The sequence below is a fragment of the Boeremia exigua genome (genome assembly GCF_020726555.1).
Source record: "Boeremia exigua strain MPI-SDFR-AT-0100 chromosome Unknown C7974scaffold_14, whole genome shotgun sequence".
NCBI classification, from domain to species: Eukaryota; Fungi; Ascomycota; class Dothideomycetes; order Pleosporales; family Didymellaceae; genus Boeremia; species Boeremia exigua.
This window is the reverse complement of record NW_025763531.1, coordinates 513383-534315: the sequence shown is the minus strand read 5'-3', so window position 1 is coordinate 534315 and position 20933 is coordinate 513383. Positions and strand designations below refer to the sequence as shown.

Sequence of the window (20933 nt, the reverse complement as noted above, 5' to 3'; positions counted from 1 at the left end):
TTTCTTGGTAAGACAGCTGAAGGCGCAGCGCGATGTTGGCTGTAGGAGCCTGTCCACACCACAGTGATTTCGATCGCCCCAGGGGTGTCCAATCTTAATAGTAAAATCAGAACCTAGAAATCAGCATCGATCCTTTCACACCTGTTTATGGCATTCTTCTACTCTGTGACAGCGTTACGTGTATATTTCTCCTTTCCTCCTGGGTGTTAAAGAGGAACGAGACTAAAAGGAAGCTTTATACCGGCGATTGATGCGTGCTTCCCTAAAGCCACAAAGGTCTGCTTTTGTTACGAACCGACACCGTGCCTATATCTGCTGTCATGTTCCAGTACCTGCGATACAAGAGAATACCTACATCCAAATCAAGCGGCTTAACATTGAACGTGGAAGGCCGTGATCATCATACAGTCCACTAAAATGCATCCTTGATACGATTCACGGCCAGTATTGCCCGTGTCCGCGACCTGGACGGTGCGTTGACTGTCACACAATTTCGGCGCACTACTTGTACTGGGTATGTGATTTATAACTGCACTCAACATCACGATCTGGTCTGAGAACTGAGCGCAATGACTTCATATAGCTGCAACATTACGCTCAATAGATCCCGCTATACGAAAGTCACAAGGCGTCTGCAGTGGACAGGAAGAATTCAATTTGAAGTGGATCAGCTCGTGTGATCTGATTCAGAGCAGTCATATTTTCGCCTGCTCCCGACTTGTGAAAGACATCGATAGAGTAGATGTCGATGGCTTGGATAGATAGAGGAAAATGAACGACCGTAGATGCACACTGTGCAAGCAGCCAAAGCTAAAAGAGTCGGCACGATGATCGTGGGTGGAGTGAACATGAGTCTAGCGGAGTTTGCGTGTTGAACTGGTCTCGACGCTGCAATGTACGCAGTCATCCTAATCAGGATTTGCGTCCTTGTGCAAAAATGCGGGTCTGATGATTACATCACTGGTTCGTTTCGACTGATTCATTTGCTTTCTCTTGAATCCGTGGGGTATCTGCTCAAGCCTGCATATGTATGTTGGTCAGGTCGCTTTGATCAATCAGCTATCTCCCCTACGGTCCATAAGCTGCAAACGCGCCATCTCAGCTACAAACGCTCCACCCGCCGACGTCATCAAGGTGAAAGCAGCTCCGCGCTCGCAACTCCATCTCTCAAAGCCGCAACAAAACATCAGACGCCCGGAACAGCAGCTTATATCACTCACCACGCCTAAACCATTAATCTGCTCTATATAATCTACTTAAACGGTTGTATTCCCATCAATCCAGGACCGGCTGGAATACCCGCCTAGCGGCCGACCGAACCCTTCCACTTTCCTCGTGGAGGGTCGCCGGTTCGAGTCGTGATAAAACCGCGGGTTTTCAGACACTTCATATCTACGGCACGGTACCGGACGAACAGGGGACGCCCTGTTCGTCCGGTACCGAGGACCTAAGGCAGGTAGTGTTTCTTTTGCTATTTTTTTTGCGCTGGATCACAGAGACGCCGTGTTCGACAGGGAATAACTGCAGGAGTGTGTGCATGAATGGACAGACAGTGCGGTCTCTCTAAGTACAGCAGCTCCATGTCCAGCTTGATTCAAGGCGACTCGGAGTTTTATTGACACAAATAAGGTAATCGCTATACAGGTCACCTTTCATATACTTGATTGACGACGCGTGGACTTGCTTGTCTGTCTGCATGCGCAATTGCAACATTCTACTTCACACCAACGTTTTTGTCTTCACGGAGAAACGTAAACCGTGTTGGCTCCACTCGGTCATCCTCAACCTGAACACACCGCCCTATATGTACAAGCGAAAAATCATGGCGAAAGGCAGACCGCGCCTCTTCCGTCAGCGGTACAGTCCTGACGTCCAAGTTCTCCCGCTCAGTTGTCCGCATCTCTGATGCGCTGTCAGCTGCCAGAAGTATTGCTTGTATCACGACGCAGCCCTGCCTGTTTTAGCGTTCAACGCAATGGCTTGACATGACGCGATAACATACATCTCCTTCCTGACTCTTCCCTGCTTCCGTTAGCCCGGCTCCCTCCGCGGCGCTTGCATACTCCCCGTGGCAAAGACTCCATACGGCATGTCGCCTCATCCGAAGAGCTTGTGGCAGCACATGCTCTCCTTCCCCTGCGTCGACAGGGCCGACGCGCAGAACGGAGAACAGTCTACAGTATCCTCTCGTCTTGGCTGCTGAGGCCTGCGCCCCGGGCTCAAAGGGCAGGCGCAAGTGTCGGGCGATAGCAGATACGCGCTGCTTAGTCAAGCGCTCGATACAAGTTCATGCGGCATGCTGCCCCCAAGCGCGCTATTTTGGTGCATTGTCGACCTCGAGGCCGTTGTTGCGGTGATAGTATCGCTGCGTCGAAGGGCGATAACGTCACAGCGCGCGGTCGTGGTTGCACAGCTGCATGGCTCGTGGCTGTCCAATCGCATGGGCGAGAGAACGAAAATGGTCAACTTCAACGGAGACAGGCGCTGTCCCATTTAGGAAGTGAGCCGGCAAATGTTAGCAAACGCGATCGTTGCGGTTGGGACATGTTGTTTGGAACCGTCATGCAGCTCTCAGATGCGCCAGGGCTCTAGAGAATGGCTCGTCGCGGTGTTCTTGCTCTTGGGTCGTTCCTGCGCCCTTTGTGTGTGTCGACGGTTGACTCATGCCTTCTAGGTCTTGTCTCTTCGGCGGCTTTTCGCTGCAACATGTGCCTCTGTGTGACTTGCGGCGTGTGGTCTCGGCTTGTGTTCAGAGCAGGAGTATATTGGAACTGCAACTTGAGGAAGTGACAAAGCGACAGAGTTTACGTTTGTATGAAAATGTGCGGGCGGAGTGGATGGGCAACTTGGCACCCATTGCTTATCGATGCACGCGCTCAGTGAACGGAGCTGGCGTAAAGGGCAACGCGCGATCAAAGGATCTACCAGCGCCAAGTCTAGGGCTGATGTGCCGGTCGCCTCGTGCACCATGCCTCGTTCTCCTCGGGATTGAGCCATGTGACGCACTACAGGTGGCTTACGACGCACGGCAGAAAGGTTCTATGTAGCATCGGTGAAAGCTACGGCAGCCCTGAAGGCGCGTCGGTCGATAACACGCATTATCACAGCCAACGTTCGAGAAGCTGCTGAAGGCCGCTGATTTGATTGGACGCGGAGCGTACCCTGGCCACGCTAGCCAGCCTCGTTTTCGTCAAAAAAACCATCTTGGGTTCTCAGCAGCATCGCACTCAACAACCCGACGTGTAGACATGCCAAACCACACGTCGATAGCAGACACCAATTCGCTCTGAGCTTCGGCATACGTCGCATTGAGACCCTATAGAAGGTAGGCTACCGGATACGCGCCTCATCCGATACTTGCTTTGGACCAGTGGAGCCGGGCTTGGCAGCTTGAGGCGATATCGTTTAGACTGGCTGACTGATACAGGCAAGGAAGAATTAGAGACTTCTTCAAGCAACTGCCGGCGAGCTAGCGGTTGAATCAGTACCGACAGCTGGGCGCGTTCGTATTGGCTCACTCGCAACGGCTAAACTGTCCTGATCAGCTCAAGCCTATGGAGCGAGGATCCGAGTCGCAGGCTGTCTCCCACATCGCGCTTACCTTCTCTTGTCCTTCACTCTAAGCTTTCGGCCACCACGCTCAAGCCAAATTTCGGTCTCCCGGTGGAACCTCAGGCAACCAATTTTGTCCCTACCGTTGAGAAGTTCGAAGTCCTCAGATGCCGTCAGGCATGCCGGAGTGTTGAAGAGACCGTCCATACCGTGAAATTACGTTGAGAGTGTGGCCTTTGCGAGTACCTTTTTGAGTCATGGATTGCAATATTGCCATGGAGGACAAGAAACTATATCTGGGGTCCTGGTGAGGGGACGGTTGGGATAATCGTGCATTAGCTTGGACTCAAAGGGATAGCTCAAGCTGTCGACTTTGTTCTCCGGGCTGCAAAGAACAGGTCAAACACACAGAGCCACGGTGATTGTGTCGATTTCCTCTATCACAACTCTCGTGGTGGACAATGCCCATTCGAACCACACATCTCATGCTACACGGCATGCTTAAGTCGGCGCTGAAGTTCCTGCTGTTGTCCCTGCTGATACTTTACGCCAGATTTCCAAGCCCTATGTCCCACTCCACATGTCCCACTTCTATATGAGCCAGCCCGATGCCACGCCCGCACCGCCAGACCATGCCGGCCAAGCGCCTTACAGCATCCGAAAAAATTACCTCACTTTGCCCAGTTTCCCGCTCAACCAACCCAGCTGCGCAACTGTACAGACCGCCTTCTCCGCGTCGACTCCAAGTGCACCACACGCGCCCTCTTCCAGACAGCCGCCGAGCCGCCAGGTTCTCGGCACTTGCCAGCGACTTGGAAACACGAATACGAACTTGAGGACATCATTGGGGTACTTCTGATGCTGGGGTATGGCATCAGAGTCGCGCATTGCTGAAGGCCTGACGTCAGAGGCTGTTCGTATGGTGCGCTGCACGATGCCTGTCTGCGTCGGAGTCTTCAGACCCTTGCGTTTCAGTCATAGACACGTACGCGTGCAATCTTGCTGTTGAGCTCGGGTCTTTCGATGTGACCGACTATGCGTGGATCTCGAATCTTCGGGATTCCGAGGTGCTGATAAGAGTCCACAGTGACACACGGAAAGTGCGTTTTCTATCGCATCTTCCTGACCAGCCACGATGAGGACTTTCGTCAGGATACCTCCTGCGGCGGGACTTCACAGAGACTTGTGTGAAGGCGATTTAGTGGGCTAGTCTCATCTCTGTAGGTAGTTCTCACTATCTATTTACAATGCGACTAGCTATCCGCTATTCGGAAGCTTACCATCCAGAAACACACGATTCCAAGAATCTACCACCACACCGGTGGATAACTTAAGAACCATGGCTTGCTTCTCTTTTCTTGCGTTCCTCCGGACTCTGTCATCCTACTTTGGTAGCGATGATAGTTCCCACTTCTTCCTTGGAAGCGACCATATACTGCGCCATCGACAAGTACAAGGTTGTCTCATCTTGGAGATAATCAACCCCCGAGCACTAGGATTGGCACCATACGTTGGTCAACGAATCTGAAGCTGGCGTCCGCTATTCTCTTAACAGTGTTCCCTTTCTCGTTGCGCGATAAGATACTGGATTGGCCGTTGCAATCGATTCCAGCAGTCTCAGTAGATGTTTGCAAAGCCCCTCTTGCCATGTCACGCACAATCTTTTGAACTCCCTGTATCATCAACTGGGTGACTTCCTCGTAAATTAGTGTTGTAGCGAAGATAGAGTGGTGGTGAAGGGGTGGGCCCGTGAAAATTCTCGATACCTAGTGGGGTGGAGAGATGTTCGAGTCAGAGCCCGACTTCGTGACCACAAAAGGTGGGCTGCGTTGCGGGTAGATACCTTCACTGGCTCAGGGCCGCGCGTCAACTTATTTACGTCCGTGAGCAAATCTCTCTGATCATTCAAGTGCTGAGAACAGCACAGTTGTGATTACAACAGTGTAAAGTGCACGAGCATTCTTTTGGAGGTCTGGTGGGTTGATCTCCGTGTTCGCAATATTTTCGGACCCTTCTGATCGAGTACAAAACTGCGCCTGGCTTTAAATACTCAGGTGGCATTGGAGCCGTTTTCGAAATCACTTTCCCAGGATTGTGGCACGTGGTTTGAATTGGGGACTCTTTACAACCATATGCGCGCGTTATGGGAATCTTACAAACAAGGATACAGCAAGAGAAGGGTGGGCACTTGACAGAAAAGATTCCACTGTCCGCTTTGCTTCCTGAGCATCAGCAACAACCGCAGACTGTGCATAGACGCGTCGCAAATCTTCACCAAAGCTGTCGCGACTATGGAATCTTTGTAACCATCCAAAGGATGGCCGAGCTTGCGATTTCACAGTGCGAACAGTTGAATCAAAGAACAGTCTTTAAGCCTTGATGGTGCGGCACAGAAATAGACGAACAGGGCGATCCTCGACCTTGTTATTCAATGACTTAGGGATCTATGAAGGCAAGAGAGTATGTATACCTGTGCTTCCGAGTTCTCGGCAAAGAAATTATGCAAAGAGTCGTTGATATCAGTGGCCTGCCTTTGAGATAACATTTTCGTCGTCGCCAGCATCCGATGCAGACGAGAACAAGGGGACTGAACAGACAAGTTGCATGTGCCGATGTGAGAATTAGTGTAAACCATTTGATTCAAGGTTATGGTGAATGAAAAGGAACGACCCCGGCAGAAGAATGTGAACACAGTCAAGGCGCTGCACGAAAGTGTGGCGCGAAGACTGGCAAACATATGTAAGATGGCAGGACTGCGGATGGAAAAAGGCGCACAGCTTCTCGGATACTGGCTAGGCAATACGTTGCTGAACCAGACGTTCGTAAATTTCAACTATCTTCACTACCACACAACATCTGCTTGAGACTGCACGCAAAGGCTGGAGAGACTAGTGCGGCTTCGTGTGCCTCGCCACAGCTTAACCACAGCTTCGCCAGACCTGAGGACGGAGAAACTTGAGTTGGCGCGGAAATGCTTTGGACCTCGCTGTTGGCCATGTTCGAGATTGGTTCTGGCGGTCGGCGGGAGTTTTGGAGGCTGGCGACTAGCATCTAGAAGTGCACAGGAGCGATCGGGGTCTGCCGAGGTGGCAATGAGTGGTATGACGTCATCATAAGGTTTAGGAACGGGCGCAAAAGATGGCAACGGTTCTGGTATTCTAGGGAACAATACGAACAGGTCCAGATGTTGTATGAAAATGACTTGCGCGTGCACTGAACGGCACATAGTCCGCGCCGTCGACCTAACCCGCCGCCGCTCTCTGCCATCTCTGAGTCTCTGATGAGACAAACAACTTCTATCGTTCACGGCCGGCCGCCGTTCATTAATCATAAGCTGAGCTGCTACGCTGTCCCATCGATTTAGGTCTGCGGCGTCTTCGTTGACGTGGAGTACAGCCAAGGGTAGCTACCACGTCGAAGAATGCGGCGCAACCTCTGCCCATGGCCGTCGAGCTCCCGATACGCATCGATCTCTATAGCTGTTCGCTGCCTCGTTGACGCATCGACTCGTCACGCGCATGCCCCCACGGCTTACACATGTTCCGCCCATATCTACCACCAGACCGCCGCATTGCGGATGTACTGCCCCCACACAAGTCTCCCCGAGCCTCAGACACACTTTCATAGCGTCGATGCGATGTGACGCCTGCCACGAGCCGTTGCTGACGCGATTGAGATACCCGATACACCACAGTCCGCTGTATTGCCAATACCGAGGACAACTGTGTGCGGCTATCGTTGGATAATGTTAGATAGTGAGGAGTGGAAGAGGACAACAAGGCTTCATTGCACGCCCAAGCAACATGTCTCCATACCCCAACTGGCAACACCGAGAGATATACTCAGCTTAGGAGCGCCGCGAGTCGCTCTGACATTGAGACACTACAACCTGATGATATATGGCCTATTTTTGAGCAGAAGCAGGGTCAGCAAAAAAGTCCTCGACGCATGCCGTGGCGATTTCAGTACTCGAATCTGCACTCGTCCCACTATACGACATAGGAGGCCAGAGGTCAAGCCGCTACTACTTCAGGCCGAGTGACTCCACCCGTCATGTTGCCCGTTACACCCGCACTCACCTCTCCATAGGTCATAATCGCGGTTCTAGGAAGTACCACGGCAACAGCTTTTTCAGCGCAGACGTTCATGATCTCCCACGTTGCATCCAAGACTCTGGATCAATGCTGTGTTGTCAAATTCGATAGGAAGGAGCGATGTACTGGCTTTCGTACCCCGGCGCCATACCAGAATACGGACACCCACCATCGACTGTTCCTCCAACTTTCTACAATCAAAGGGTTGCAACAACGGCAATCCCTGGATAAGACTCCAGAGATTCCGTTCGTATAACTACGCTATCCAGAATTTCCAACTATAATCGCTGCTCGTGGCTGCGCTGGAATTTGCAATGGTAGCTTCACGACGATGACTGTGCCTTCGCCAAATCAGCGTGAGGCAGTGATACGTATCATAAACATCGATCTTGACTGAATTCGCGTCCGTCGCAATGCCACAACGCGCACATGTAAACTGAGTATTACACCTGCTCGGCATCAAAACGCCTGAGCCTAACATACTCCATCAAGTCTCAGACCCCTGCTCACACGTGGGAACATGTACCTTTCCGGGCATATGAAGCTGCCTAAACCTACGTCCTTGCGACCTTCAACACACCTACAAAGCTTCGCTTACGAAGAACTACGTGTGATGTCTTCGCCGATGGCTCTGGATACTAACGTCAAGCAGGCGGAGCGAGAATCTATGAGATCCTCCGATTCTACATTGACCAGCAGTGTATCTGCACTGGCAAACACAAGGGTCTGCGCGGAAGCGCGTCGTCGCTGGGAACAATTTTGTTGGTCGTGTCAGCGTTTGCTGTACATATTACAACTGAGCAGCCATGTCACCACAAGCAAGCACTTGGGGGATGCATCGTGGATCATGTACTTCCATGAGCAAACGTCAATATGTCTTTGACCAACTCAACGTGAGCAACCCCGTTCGGGCGCTTTCTTGCTGTCCCGCGTACGTAAATTCGAAGATGATAGAATAATGTGTCAAGGGTCGAGTTGCCTGCCTGGTCTCAATTCGACGTCCCATGTCAATCTCGTTCTCGCTACATGAACAGCGCTTTGATGAGCGGATATCGCTTGCTGCATTCCCCAAGCTACCAACCCTACACTAGTTCCGGCAGCCGGCTGATTATCAGTGCGTATTTCGACAACATTTTGGAACTGCTCTCAACTCAGTCCATATTAGCACTGAACACAGGATGCTGTCAAGTTCTATCCCAATGGCGCTCGCACCGGAGGTCAGATCTGGTCTCATGAAAATCGATACAGAGCTTGCTCGGCAATATTCAGGCTGCCTAGAGAAAGCAGCGTGGCACTACTTCAAGAGGTGGGGTGGGGTGTGTGTCGTCCAATGTATCCAGTAGGCCCGATGATACCTGGTGGCTATTGGCAGCGAAAACTCGACCGACATCGCAACGCAGTGAATCAGGAATCCTGTTCCAGACCCTCCGAAGCCAGAGAGACTGCTAAACAAAACATAGCCAATCCCAGTGGTTGGACGCAAACACGGCCGAAGCGTTATAGATGCGGTCCCCAGCCTCGTCTCGCCACTCCGCCCAGCCTTTCCCTCGAGATCTGCGCATCAAGTCTACACACCAGTTCCTGGATCGATACAGTCGCCCTCGTCGGCACGTCTTCCTACATCTCCTACAGCCACGAACAAACTTCGCCGCTAGCCGTGCAGCACCAGACCCACACAACACCCGCCACATACCGCTTGCTCTAGCCCATTTACACGCCTCCCTCAACTTCCCCGCGCACCCAGTCAGCGTATCCAAACTCGCAGTGCGACGCATACTGTTCACCATCGTCTCCCATCTCCCGCCCACGGCCGCGGCCTCGCAGCCCTCCACCGTCGTGCCTCGCGGTCGATACCCAGCCTTTACCGGACAGGACCCCGAGCTCGAACTTTGGCACGGTCGGCAGGGCGGCGGATATCACGCTGTGGCGGGCAGTACGTCGTGCGCTATAAGGGTATGAGGGATTTGGGTCCTGGGCGCTGCGTGGAGAGGCAGAGCCTCGATGGCGGGGGCGCGAGGTGCTGCTGGTGCCACGTTTGGGCTGCACAACCGGGTTCGAGTGGTGTTTCGAGGTAGCATCAACAGAGCTGGTCACACAGTGGGTGTGAGCAGAGCTACCGCGCAGGCTCTGTCTAGAGATGTCAACCCTAGGGTTCACGTCTCATTATGACCTTTTAAAGGTTGGTCTCAGTAGTAATTGCACTTGGGATAACGATGCGGATTACTTGATACGGACAAGGTATCTATGTAAGTGTGAGGAAAATTGTTGAAATGACTGTTATGACTTGACAAGACCGAACTAGCAGACCGCTGATGTGGCGATCATGACAATGTCTGTGAGACTTCAACAACAGAGAGTTGATACAATGATAGTAACAGCGTATGCTAGGGAATCTCGGCCTGGCATGGACACGTTATGTAATGGCTACCTGCGTTCATGTGCTCCCAGTCAAGCCTCTCGTCGGGAACAAGCTGATCAGGTATTGCTGATCGTTCCCGTCATCCCCGATGGAGCTCTTGGCCTAAGAAGGTATCGTCAGCGACGTTTTCGATGAATATGCGCGTCTCTTGTGTGCTGTGCATGACTCGATAGTAGATTTTCAGAGTCAAGGCGGCGGTGACCACTCTACCATGCAGTCTACGTCCTTGAATGCGTATCTTTTTCAAACTGTCATGGAAGGACTATCCCGCTGGTCCATTTCCATGATGACCCTCATTGAACGTAACGACACAGCGCCAGAATGCAGATAGATCTGCTCTATACTATTTGTCGCATACTCCACCCGACCGCGTAAACATTGGAATTGGGAAAGAGCCCCGCCAATGGAGACAAAGAATTGAGCCCGGTCTTCCCCCCAAAGTAGGGAGAGCTTCGGACGGAGTGTGGAAAGATGACGCACTTGCTGGAGGGGTTTGAGTTCTTCAAGGGTCCAACATTCTGACGGGCGTGTGGGCTCTCGTGAGGCATCCCACTTGAAGGAACTTAAACTGGGGCATTTCTGCTGTACTCGCGTAGGGAACTCCTCAAAGCTGTCAAACAGCGTACGGTACGTTTGTTCTATTAGAACAACATTTCTCAGTTGAGTACATGTGGCGTGTTTGAGAACTTTGTCTAGGTGGCCTGTGGATGAGTATCCTTCAATCGCAAGTGATTCTAGGTGTAGCACCAATGGCTGTCCTGTATCAACTTCTTCGGGGTGTGTGTCCATGGTGGAGCCAAAGGGGTCTTGTGCCGTACCGTTGCCGGGTGTGCAGTTAAAGCTGAGATCAATGGGGTTTCGAACCATAACATTGACGACCTTCATGTTGACCGTTGTTTTTGCCAGAGTTATGCTGACGGTCCTCCCTTTGGCATAGTAGTGCATGTCGAGCTCCGAACCCGTAATCTTGCGGAATATGGCAAATGAGGTTGGACTCGTGAGGACCAATCTCAGCACGCTGAAAGATCCAGCCGGTGGTACACCGCAGATCAGCGTTTTCAGGTTACGTACAGTGAGAACCATGAACGCCATCATTGCTACGTAGAGCTCGCCTCTTTCGTTCGCGGAACCAGAGGGCATACCCCTCCACTCAGAAAACATGTCTGTTCTATCGCTAAACACTATTTTGATGGCCTCTATTGCGTATGGGAAGGAACACTTCGTGTGCAAGGGCCAGAAAGGATTCGGTACTTATCCCTTCGCCCAGATCGATCGATCCGCTTGCGCACGTCGGCCAATCTGGCCCTCGCTCCATGTCTTGTCCATTGAAGACCAACTTTGCGAAGAGACCAAATAAATGACGACTAGACTCGTTCAGGACGACTTGGTGGAATGTAGAATTGAATCATCCCTTGCGCAGCGTCTTATTGACAAGAGCGAGGGTGTCATTCTCTTCGCGCGAGAGGTACCCGCAGACTTCGAACCAGATGTCGTTTGCCAGCTCGTAGATAGGTGCCTTCGCGTGTTGCACTTCGCGAGCGTCCATGGGTGTGCGTCTTGAGACAGAGATTCTTCTCCCATCTCCGAGGGTCGATCAAGAAGTCCGATGAATAGGGTCGGGAGTGTGATTCTGTTCGATGATTAGTGCCTCGTCGCTCCAGCAGGGTAGGTTCTAGAAGGCAAGACTCAGTTTCTGCTAATTGCTGAGGCCTGACAGCGCTGCTTGAGTGAGAAGGAACATTTGTGACTTACAGATGAGATGTGGGCGGCACACAAAAGACGTTGATGGGGATGCCCACTGCAGCTCACGCACTGACGCACGGCCATTCTGAGGAGAGAGAGAAAGAGAGAGCTGAGCTGTGCAGCACGAGTAGCAAACAATCACGGTGCCATATGCACCAGCGCTGTATCTGGACTAGCGGCGTACTGTGGCTTGTGGGACGTCGGGCCAACGTCGTGTCCTGGGACTGCAAACTAGAGCAACTGCACGGCCAGCGCTCCAAAATCGATGCTCATCTGGAGCAGACTGGTGATCCGTGAGGACGATAAGTCTAGCTGGAGTTGCGAGGCATGGCTTCATCGATGGTAAGTTCGTCTTGGTGCATGCGTGCCGAAGTCGGCCAACCGTGTTCTTGTAATAGTGTCCCGGCGTTACAACGATGCGTATCGATATCGACGACGTGGCTTGTATTCTGCCAGCAATAATGATCCATCTGAAGCGGCGCCTCTCCTCAGTACGCGCCTTTCCGCAGCCTCATCGCTGTGTGATGACCCCGTCTCCTTCCACTCGGTGGAGCGTGTCGCATCGTGAGGACGGAGAGAAGGCAGCTCGGCTCTGGCGAGACATACGAGTACGCAGCGCGTGCAGGCGCGACGAGGGGACTACTGGGTTCTGTGAGTGCGGACGGCGGGGCAAGGGCCTCGGTGGCAGGACGTGGCAGGACGTGGCAGGACGTGGCAGGACGTGGGGAGCACGTGACGGCTTCGTGGCGGTAGGCCGTCGACGCGACTTAGCATGGCGACAGCGTGAGGGCGCGACGAGGCGACTTCAAGAGTGACATGCCGCACCGAACACGTCCCAACAGCCCGCCAGCCTAGTAGCACGCCCACCGCTCAAGCGCGGCATCCACTTCAACGAAGCAGCACAGCGCATCCACCGCGCTCTCGAGCCTCCCCTCCCGCTCCCACTGCGCATACCACCGCTCAAATAGCGCTGTGTCGAACCCGCCGCCCGCGTTGGAGCGCAGACTGCCGTCGGGCTTCCCGTAGCTCGCGAGCACCGCATACAGCGTGGACCAGACGAGCAACGCGCGTGACCATGGCCTAGTTAAGCACACGCATGACAGCGCGCTTTGCAGCGTGGTAGCACTGCGCGATAACGTTTGCGAGTCGATGCGCGGAGCGAGCGTCAGTCACGACTTCAGAGAGGGCAGCGCAGGCTTCGAGCGCGAAGGTGGTCAGTTAGTGTGCGCTCTATTCGGCGCCGGGAGTGAATTGGTCGAGGAGGACGGGGCCGTTGGTAAGGCCGGCGCCAATGATTGTGGATATGTGGGGGAGCTTTGGATGGGTTCTTGGAGACTCGCGATGGTTCTGAATGAGCTAGGCTTCGTGCGTGTTACTGGCTTTGGTGTGAGTTAAGCGCTCTGTACTACGCATAAAAATCTTCGGAAAGCATGATTGGCGGGATGCCTGGCGTTACTTGCATGGAGGCAGGACATTGCGAGAGCGAGCGATGACATAGTAGATTCCTTTTTCACTACGGCAACAACCGTGCTGCTACTTTCGATGGACTAGGAAAGGAAAGTCAACAAATGATAGGTATGTAGACATGAGCAAAGCCGTGGCGTGGCTGTATGACTGCCTAGCGCATGATTTAGATGACTGTTGCTTCAGCCTCGCGACCACGGACACCACTGGCTGTAGACGCCCGCCACCAATTGCAGATAGCTCACATGCGATACGGAGGGTCCGGACTAGATCGCGGTTCATGGTTTTTGCAACGAGATCAAGTGAATCACGTTGCTGTAATCAGGTTCACACGTCAGGTAAGACGCAAGAACGGGGGAGGTAGATTGGAAAGGGGTTGTTGAGGTAGAAGATTGAACGCAAGTCTGAGAGACAGAGGTACGCAGCGAAGAGGCCTCCATCTCCTCAGGAACCAACGCTAGCCGTGGGCGAAGCTGTTAATGCGACTTTGATCCGCCCGCGGAACCGATGCTGACAAAACCCAAGATTCGCTTATGAGAACGTCGACGAGGCTAAGAGATCGGCCTACACAGGCCGGTACAAGTACACGGCGAAGGGAAGGACGTCGTTGGGTATGAAGCTGCTGGAACCTCACTCTGTGCCAGATTTGTCGCAAGGAACTCGCAAGTAGAGTTGATGGTTTGGATCGGGGTATCACGTATGAGTGCTCACTGTCGTCAATTAAGGTTGAGGCCGGTCCCGAACACGATCTCGGCCAAATGCTGAAGGGTTTAAGATTGTACTGGGTCAACTAAGCATAGCAGCGAAACTATCACAAAGCTGGCGTGGCGCCCGTACGGTGCAATCCACGCTTCGTTCCTAAGTATGACCGTCTGTGGTGTCCCCCCCAATGGCGCGTGTCAGCCGCTATATCTTCTGGCTGCCCTGACCGCGGCCTGCGCCACCAATATCGCCCTCAGTCCTGCCCCAGCCATCTCATAAAACCGCCGAAGTTGTCGAGACCGCATTCAATTGGCGGCAACAAGGAGCTGCACTGACCAGTGTCAGGTGTCAGCAGGAGAACGTCTATCGTGATAGCCATCGGGAAGCATCGTCGGGGATTGTAGACCGGTCGGTTGTAGGTAGTCAAGGGATAGCAATATTCTGCAAAGGTCAGTTGTGTCAAACCACCGGAACGGGCACTTACAGTACTTGTTCCCCTCCTCTCCAAGTAACACACAGCATACAAGCCTGGGGTGGGTGCGCTTCTCGTACAAGGGCGTACCGGAGAATGTGGTAGGCTCCGGAGCTGGGGCGCGAGCAGCACCTGTATACGGGATGGATGCAGTGATTAACCGCTGCCGGGCGAGTCGCTATTATGCACGAGAGATGGAACTCCGGCATGGCGGGCGGCGATTGTACACAAGTGATGACGAAGGTTGCCGTCGTAGTTGTGCGCGCGCGGCGGTCGGGTCTCGCACACGCATGTGATGTTCGATACGCGGTGTCATACAACGGTTGTGATGCGTCGAGCCATGCGAAAATGGTGGGTCTGGGTGGCTGGGGCGGCCTGTAATCGGACTTCGACCTTCCTGCCTCTCGAAATGTGCGTGTCTCAGATGTCCATACAACACAGCGTGAGTATCTGAAAGGCCAGCCACCTAAAAGCGTTCTCATTTGGTCCATTTTAGCTGTTCCTGTTCTGGTTTTGTCTCAATTCTTGGAGGCTCCCATATCCGCCTCGCACATCTGAGGAACAGTCGAAATCAACTCTAAAGAGACCACCAGTGAGAACAATACTGCGCATGTTACCTGCACGTAGGTATCGTACTTCAACTACTCGCTTCCATCGCCCTGAATTCACTGCATTTCAGCGCTCACTCTGCCCAGTCAGGGCTGATTGAACCACAGAGTTCGTCAATGAAATGCCGTGAACTAGTTCTCTTTACATATTCAGCTTTTACTCTACCTTTCTCTAGTGTATATCGTATAATGGGCGTAGCCATGCTGCTGCACATTTGTGTTGTCAATGGGTCACGCCTATTCTCTTCAGTACGGTGCAAGAGCGAGGCTCATCCGGAGAACTGACTAGCAGGCTGTTGGAAAGGTGGTTGCGCAACACCTAAAACTGCATCTGCGCGACCGCTGAGATCAGATCAGTAGTCCTCACTTCAAACTAATACCACCTGCCTATCACATACGCACCACTAGTACGGCCCTTTTTTACGCTATATTGTCCGCCGCAATCGCTGCCCAAATCGCGCGTCAAGCGGCGTCCTCTGCCGATGGTTCTTTTCACTTCACCGAGCCACTACCCTCTCACACCACCCTCGGCTCTTGAAGTATCATCTACCGCTTTATGTCCTCAACGCACGCGTAAGCGACAGAGCTCTATCGGGCCAAAGCATCTCTTATTAACTCATGCACCAGAAACTAGCACTATGGTATGAAATTGGGTAAAAAACACTGCACTTTTGATGGGTACAATTCACAGAAGAAGGTCCGTCAAAAGCACCACAGCGGAGGTGTATTTTACCTGTTTAAGCAGTGTCTTTTCACGTCATAGCAGTTTTTTTACACGGGTTGATTATTCTGTCTAAAATCTATCTATCTATTAGAGGAAGAGGAGGCGGGGGGGTGTAAAGGAGAAGAGGGAGCTGTAGGGGGAGGGACAGTAGGGGGAGGGACAGTAGGGGGTGGAGAGAGAGAGCGTGAGGAAAGAGAGAGGAGAGAGAGAGAGGAGAGCGATATAACGACAAGAAGAGGGGTAATGGAGAGGTAGTAGGCTATAAGCTAAAGGAGGTACCTAGCTACGTACCTACTATAGAACTAGGCATTAGGTAAAAAACACCGCAATTTTAGGTAATTTTACTATATAATAGGTAAATAGCCCTGTTTACCTAGCACACTGCGTAACTACACTTCGGCGGTGTTTTTTACACCGCTTTTGTACTATAGTATAGGGCTTTGCGTCCAGCGAATATAACACTTGCGAAGCGACAGAGACAAACGCTTTTAGTTGGTGTGGATAATACCGTCGCACCGTGCACTGCAGCACAGCCTGCCGAATGTTGGACTGGGCAATCCACAAGCCAGTGTTCTGCGGAAGGATTGTACAGCGTGCAGCGCGCGTTAAGCACGCTGTGGTTGACCTGGCTATAGAAACAAGCCTTGAGTTACATCTCACACATGTAGAACGAAGGTCCTCGATCTAGGGAAAGATCGCAGACCAGTACGATCTGTACGCCAATCTGCGGACAGCAACAAATTGGGAGCACTACGTGCTACAGCGTGTTTTGTAATCCAGCTGCCGTATGCAGGACAACAGCTACCCGCTCTTTCCCACATTTGGACAGCCGTGAGCCAGAAACAAGGTGATATAGAAAATAGAGACTGGTTCCTTTAAGAGCGCCATCTGAACCGGAGTTATTAGTGCCTTACTATTATCACTTTTTTTCATAGTGCTGAACCTATAGCGCGAAAAGAAGAACTCGAGAAAACACCTAAGCTTATGCCATACCCCGGCACCCTCATTTTGGCTAACTACCATTTGTGCATTTGTAACAGCCAAATATTTAGAACCAATTAAAAGCAACATTGTTGTCTTTCACTGATCTCATCTCAGGGAAATCGTTGGATCGGGTATTGAGGCGGCGCTCATCTGGGACCGCCAAGTTCAAACGCCGTCGAGTTCGATAATGATAATAATGAGTCATAGAGCTCAAGAGATGGGTGCAACCGACCTTCTCGCACGTGCAACCAACTGTCTAAGACGTTCTGTTCAACTTCTGCTACTGCACTATAACCAGCATTGGCAGTTGGCCGGGTCGAGGCCTTTGTGGCGAACGAGAATATCGCGACGATCAGTTGACGGGGTGAACTGGCAAACAAGCTCCACCCATGGTGCCTATATTACTGACCTGACCCTCGAGGCGTGGCATGTCGATGGATAGGCTGCAGCGAAAAGCAAGTACATGGAAGGGCTGGCCGTTCTTAGACACTCCAGCAGGGTTTGACGAAGCTCACAGTGTACTGTCGAGCGCACACCCAAATGTTACTGCAGTCAACGAGCATTACCAACGAGACTCGTCTTTGCTTCACCAAGCTGTGCCCTGTTGCATGGCTTTGAACGGCTTTTGTTGTAGTAACCTCAGTGTTCACAAAAGGAACGTTGTGCCTAACTTAGTCCATCCCACTTTCGTGTCTCCAGCGCGCGGCTGCCTCCTCCGAGTCAGTTTCGCTATTCTTCGTAGTACTGCAGCCTATGTCGCCCTTAGCACGTGCATTGACGAAGATACTTTTCCCGGTGTGCGGCCAAGTCATCCCATCGTCCATACCCAGCTTGACGATTCTAGAATACTTAGGTACACCTCACCACCAGCGCGTTTTGTTCTTTTCGCCATCATCGTGTGACCAGTCCTACGCAAACATAAGTGGTTATTACGGTACTCGTCATGCTCGTGAATCTGCAATAAATACTCACAATCCCTGCCAACAAGCCAGCGGCACGTCACAGATAGCTTATTTCTGTTCTTCTCATCCTTTTGGGGGCGTCCAGGCTGCAATAAAGGCATGGAGAATGCGCCTTACCTGCTCTACATCCAAGAACCCCGACTACAACACACAACCCTACTCTTTCATCCTTCTATTCTCGCTTTTTTTTACCAGAGCCCTGCAGGTAGCTGTCGAGATCATCAAGGAAGAAGCACTTCCAAAACATTGTTCGAATACAGCGTCTATCAAGCTCTGTTTCCTGGATAAGAATAGCCGTCCATGTCATATAGCGGCTTCCTCTCGGGCACGTCTAGGCAGTGATGTCGCTTCGTTGTCGAACCACCTCATTATGGTGGAGAAATGGTTGCGCTGACTTCAGTGCTATAGAGATGCCTTCACGCCGAGTTTTCAGCCCAATTTCTCTTTCTAGTAATGACTTGTGCGTTCCTGCGAGAGTGAAGAGGGCGTCGGTTACTGTTCCATCAGTGGACGATTACCTTCGACGGATGAGTGAGCGCTAGCAAAGATCAAACACCCAGGACAACTCACCATCTATCTTACCATAGCTACACATGTAGTCATGGCGTAGGAGATGAAGATGGCTATCGTCGTCAAGGGGACTTCAATAGTAGAACTGAGACAGATCATTTTTTTAATCTAGTGAGCACAACGACGATGAACAGTATTGTTGTCTTACATGACAAAACCTCTCGCGTCTGTTTCCAGACAACCATTGACTTTTTCGCTAGCAGACTTACGTGCCTACATCCAGATAGATTGCACGAGCTTATCAAAGAACTCAGCAGTAGCAAGCAGCACGATCGCGCTTCCAAGGTCAGAAAGCGCGACCATACCTACTCCCAGGACAAGATTTAGGACGAACGCCTGAACCTTGGTAGGCGGCGAACGTTCGGTACGGAAGTACTCGAAGAGAAACCAGGAGCAGGGAGCTGAAACGATTGCATAGATGTGAAGCCCGATGCAACCGCAATGGAACAGACGTTGGAGGGCTGCAGACTGCAATCAAGTATATGCCAATCAAGTATATGCGATGTTTAAGGGGCTAAATTACTAGAGCATTGTATACTAGGTAACGCTTGCTTTATCTTCAAAGTAAACGCATATGCCTTGCAGACTGCGATTTGCTAGAGCATCAGCACATAGTTAGAGATAATATAACTCGCTATAAGTTTTACACACTATTCTTTTCTTCTAACTATCCTTCAAATTATCGCATCTAGGCTCTGCCCCTAAGATTCGTCCTAGATTGCGCTTGATCTAGTCCTCCTTTCAGCTAAAACATCATTGATGCGGATCGCACCACTGCGACAGATACCGGTGGTGACTATTGACTACACTAGTTACTAATAACGATTATGAAGCCGTGGCTTCCAAAGTACCACTCGAACCAGCATGTAGAAAATGGTACAACGGGGAGATGGCAAGAAGATCAAAGGTGAGACGAAGTTAAGAATAAGCTAAGTAAAGAGCTAAGCTACGTACATATATACGGTGCAACCACATATGTCTACTGTAATTTAGACTCTACCCTGCTTATTTATTTTGATTATCTTTGTCATCTTTGCTTGTAGACTAGTAGGTGAACTTCTCTCCAACAATTTCCTCGCTCAGGGTCCAAAGCTTCTCTGCGTTCGAGTCGCTAGAGGCGTAGCCCTGGACCTCCTTTGGCTTACAGTCGTCAAGGTACGAACCCGAATAATCTAGAAAGCCTTGTAAGTGTCTGTTCTAACAGTAAAAAACAATAAGCAGTGTACTTACTGTCAAGCGATGGGTCCAAGGCAGCAGCAAGTGAGGTTGCACACCCTTGCTCGATAGTCTTGTCTTTTGGCATCTCCATCTTCTTGCTCTCAACCATAGGCCCTACAATGGCCCACGCTGACGGATCTACCCCAGATACCAGGCCTGTTGCTGCTATGACACCAGGATGCAACGAAAAGGACTTGATTCCCTTAACATCCAGTTTCTTCGCCAGTGATACAGAAAACAAGATATTTGCCGTCTTGGACTGTCCATAGGCCTCCCAAGCATTGTACGTTTTGCCATTAGAGTAGTTGTAGTTGTCAAAGAGCACAGGACTGAACTGGTACATGGCACTGGACACGTTGACAACCCGTGCACCGCCTGCGGCTTCAAGTTTCGGAACGAGAAGATTTGTAAGTAGGAAGTGACCAATGTGGTTTGCACCCAGATGACTCTCCACATTCTCAGGGGTGAGGGCGAATGGGACAGCCATGATGCCTGCGTTGTTGATAAGAACATCAATCTTAGAGACAAGTGAATTGACTTCCGCCGCTGCAGCTCGGACTGAGGCGCAGGACAAGAGGTCAATTTTGACGAATCGTGCTGCAGTAGAAGGGCTCTTCTCCTTCATTTCCTTTAAAACAGGAGCAATCTTGTCTTCAGAACGCCCAAGAAGTATGACCTCAGCAGGCTTTGCAGCTGCAAGGAAGAGAGCTGTATGCGCGCCAAGTCCACCATAGCTGGCTCCGGTGATAACAACTAAAATCTCGTCAGCTATTTTCAGTTGAAGGATTATCCGATTGTGCGCAAGAGCAGAACTCAGTCTGTTCAGAGCAGAATACACATACAGGTCTTTCCTGAGACTCGCTCTGGGAGAGCAGCGACTACTTCAGACCCGGTAGATGAGAAATCAAAGGCTGACATTTTCGAGAGCGTTTGTTTAAACGATGAAGTGGAAAAGATAAGAGGGTAGGTAGTGAGATTTGAGTATCAAAAGTATGGCTGGTGTTCAAGACCGATGATCAAGGCTGATGATATAGGACTTGCTCCCAACATTCTGGCTAGTATTCGCACCCTATATGTAGTTGCTCTGCATGTTTTTTCTCCAGCTTAGATTGGTAAACAATCCTTTCGCTGATGCTAGAGATAATGACAAATATTTGACAATTCATCATCACACCGAGATAATGCCGACATTTTTGCACTCGCATTTGCACGCCTACTTTTACACTTTTACATTTATACTTGCACCCCAGTCTGATTGCAAAGCTTAGCTGTTTGTATTAGCGGCCGGATGTGTGAGATATCCCATGCCACTCGGCTAAGGGACAGCCGCACTAACATGCGACGATTACCGTGCACGGACACCGAACGCCTAGAGACCCCAAACGCTTACTCTAGGCCTTCACGCCTACTATAAACATAAG

At 51.4% G+C, this 20933-nt stretch overlaps 3 protein-coding genes across 3 annotated transcripts; 1 reads left to right on the top strand and 2 right to left on the bottom strand.

Annotated features, from left to right (window-relative positions):
* Positions 1-9194: 9194 nt before the first annotated feature.
* Positions 9195-11157, bottom strand: C7974DRAFT_444679 (uncharacterized protein; the record flags this gene model as incomplete). Its single annotated transcript, XM_046145520.1, has 2 exons — positions 9195-9773; positions 10546-11157. The coding sequence occupies 2 exons, from the start codon at positions 11155-11157 to the stop codon at positions 9357-9359; spliced, it is 1029 nt and encodes a 342-aa protein (XP_045991774.1). The 3' UTR covers positions 9195-9356.
* Positions 11158-12135: 978 nt separating this feature from the next.
* C7974DRAFT_380805 (uncharacterized protein) lies at positions 12136-13203 on the top strand (the record flags this gene model as incomplete). Its single annotated transcript, XM_046140538.1, has 3 exons — positions 12136-12150; positions 12207-12557; positions 12865-13203. 3 exons carry the CDS (start codon positions 12136-12138, stop codon positions 13201-13203), a joined length of 705 nt encoding a protein of 234 aa, XP_045991773.1.
* Positions 13204-19240: 6037 nt separating this feature from the next.
* C7974DRAFT_466744 (short-chain dehydrogenase) lies at positions 19241-20610 on the bottom strand. The gene is made up of 3 exons (XM_046146338.1): positions 20355-20610; positions 19525-20265; positions 19241-19466 (listed from the first exon to the last, which is right to left on the bottom strand). The coding sequence occupies exons 1-3, from the start codon at positions 20428-20430 to the stop codon at positions 19339-19341; spliced, it is 945 nt and encodes a 314-aa protein (XP_045991772.1). The 5' UTR covers positions 20431-20610; the 3' UTR covers positions 19241-19338.
* Between the last annotated feature and the right edge of the window lie 323 nt (positions 20611-20933).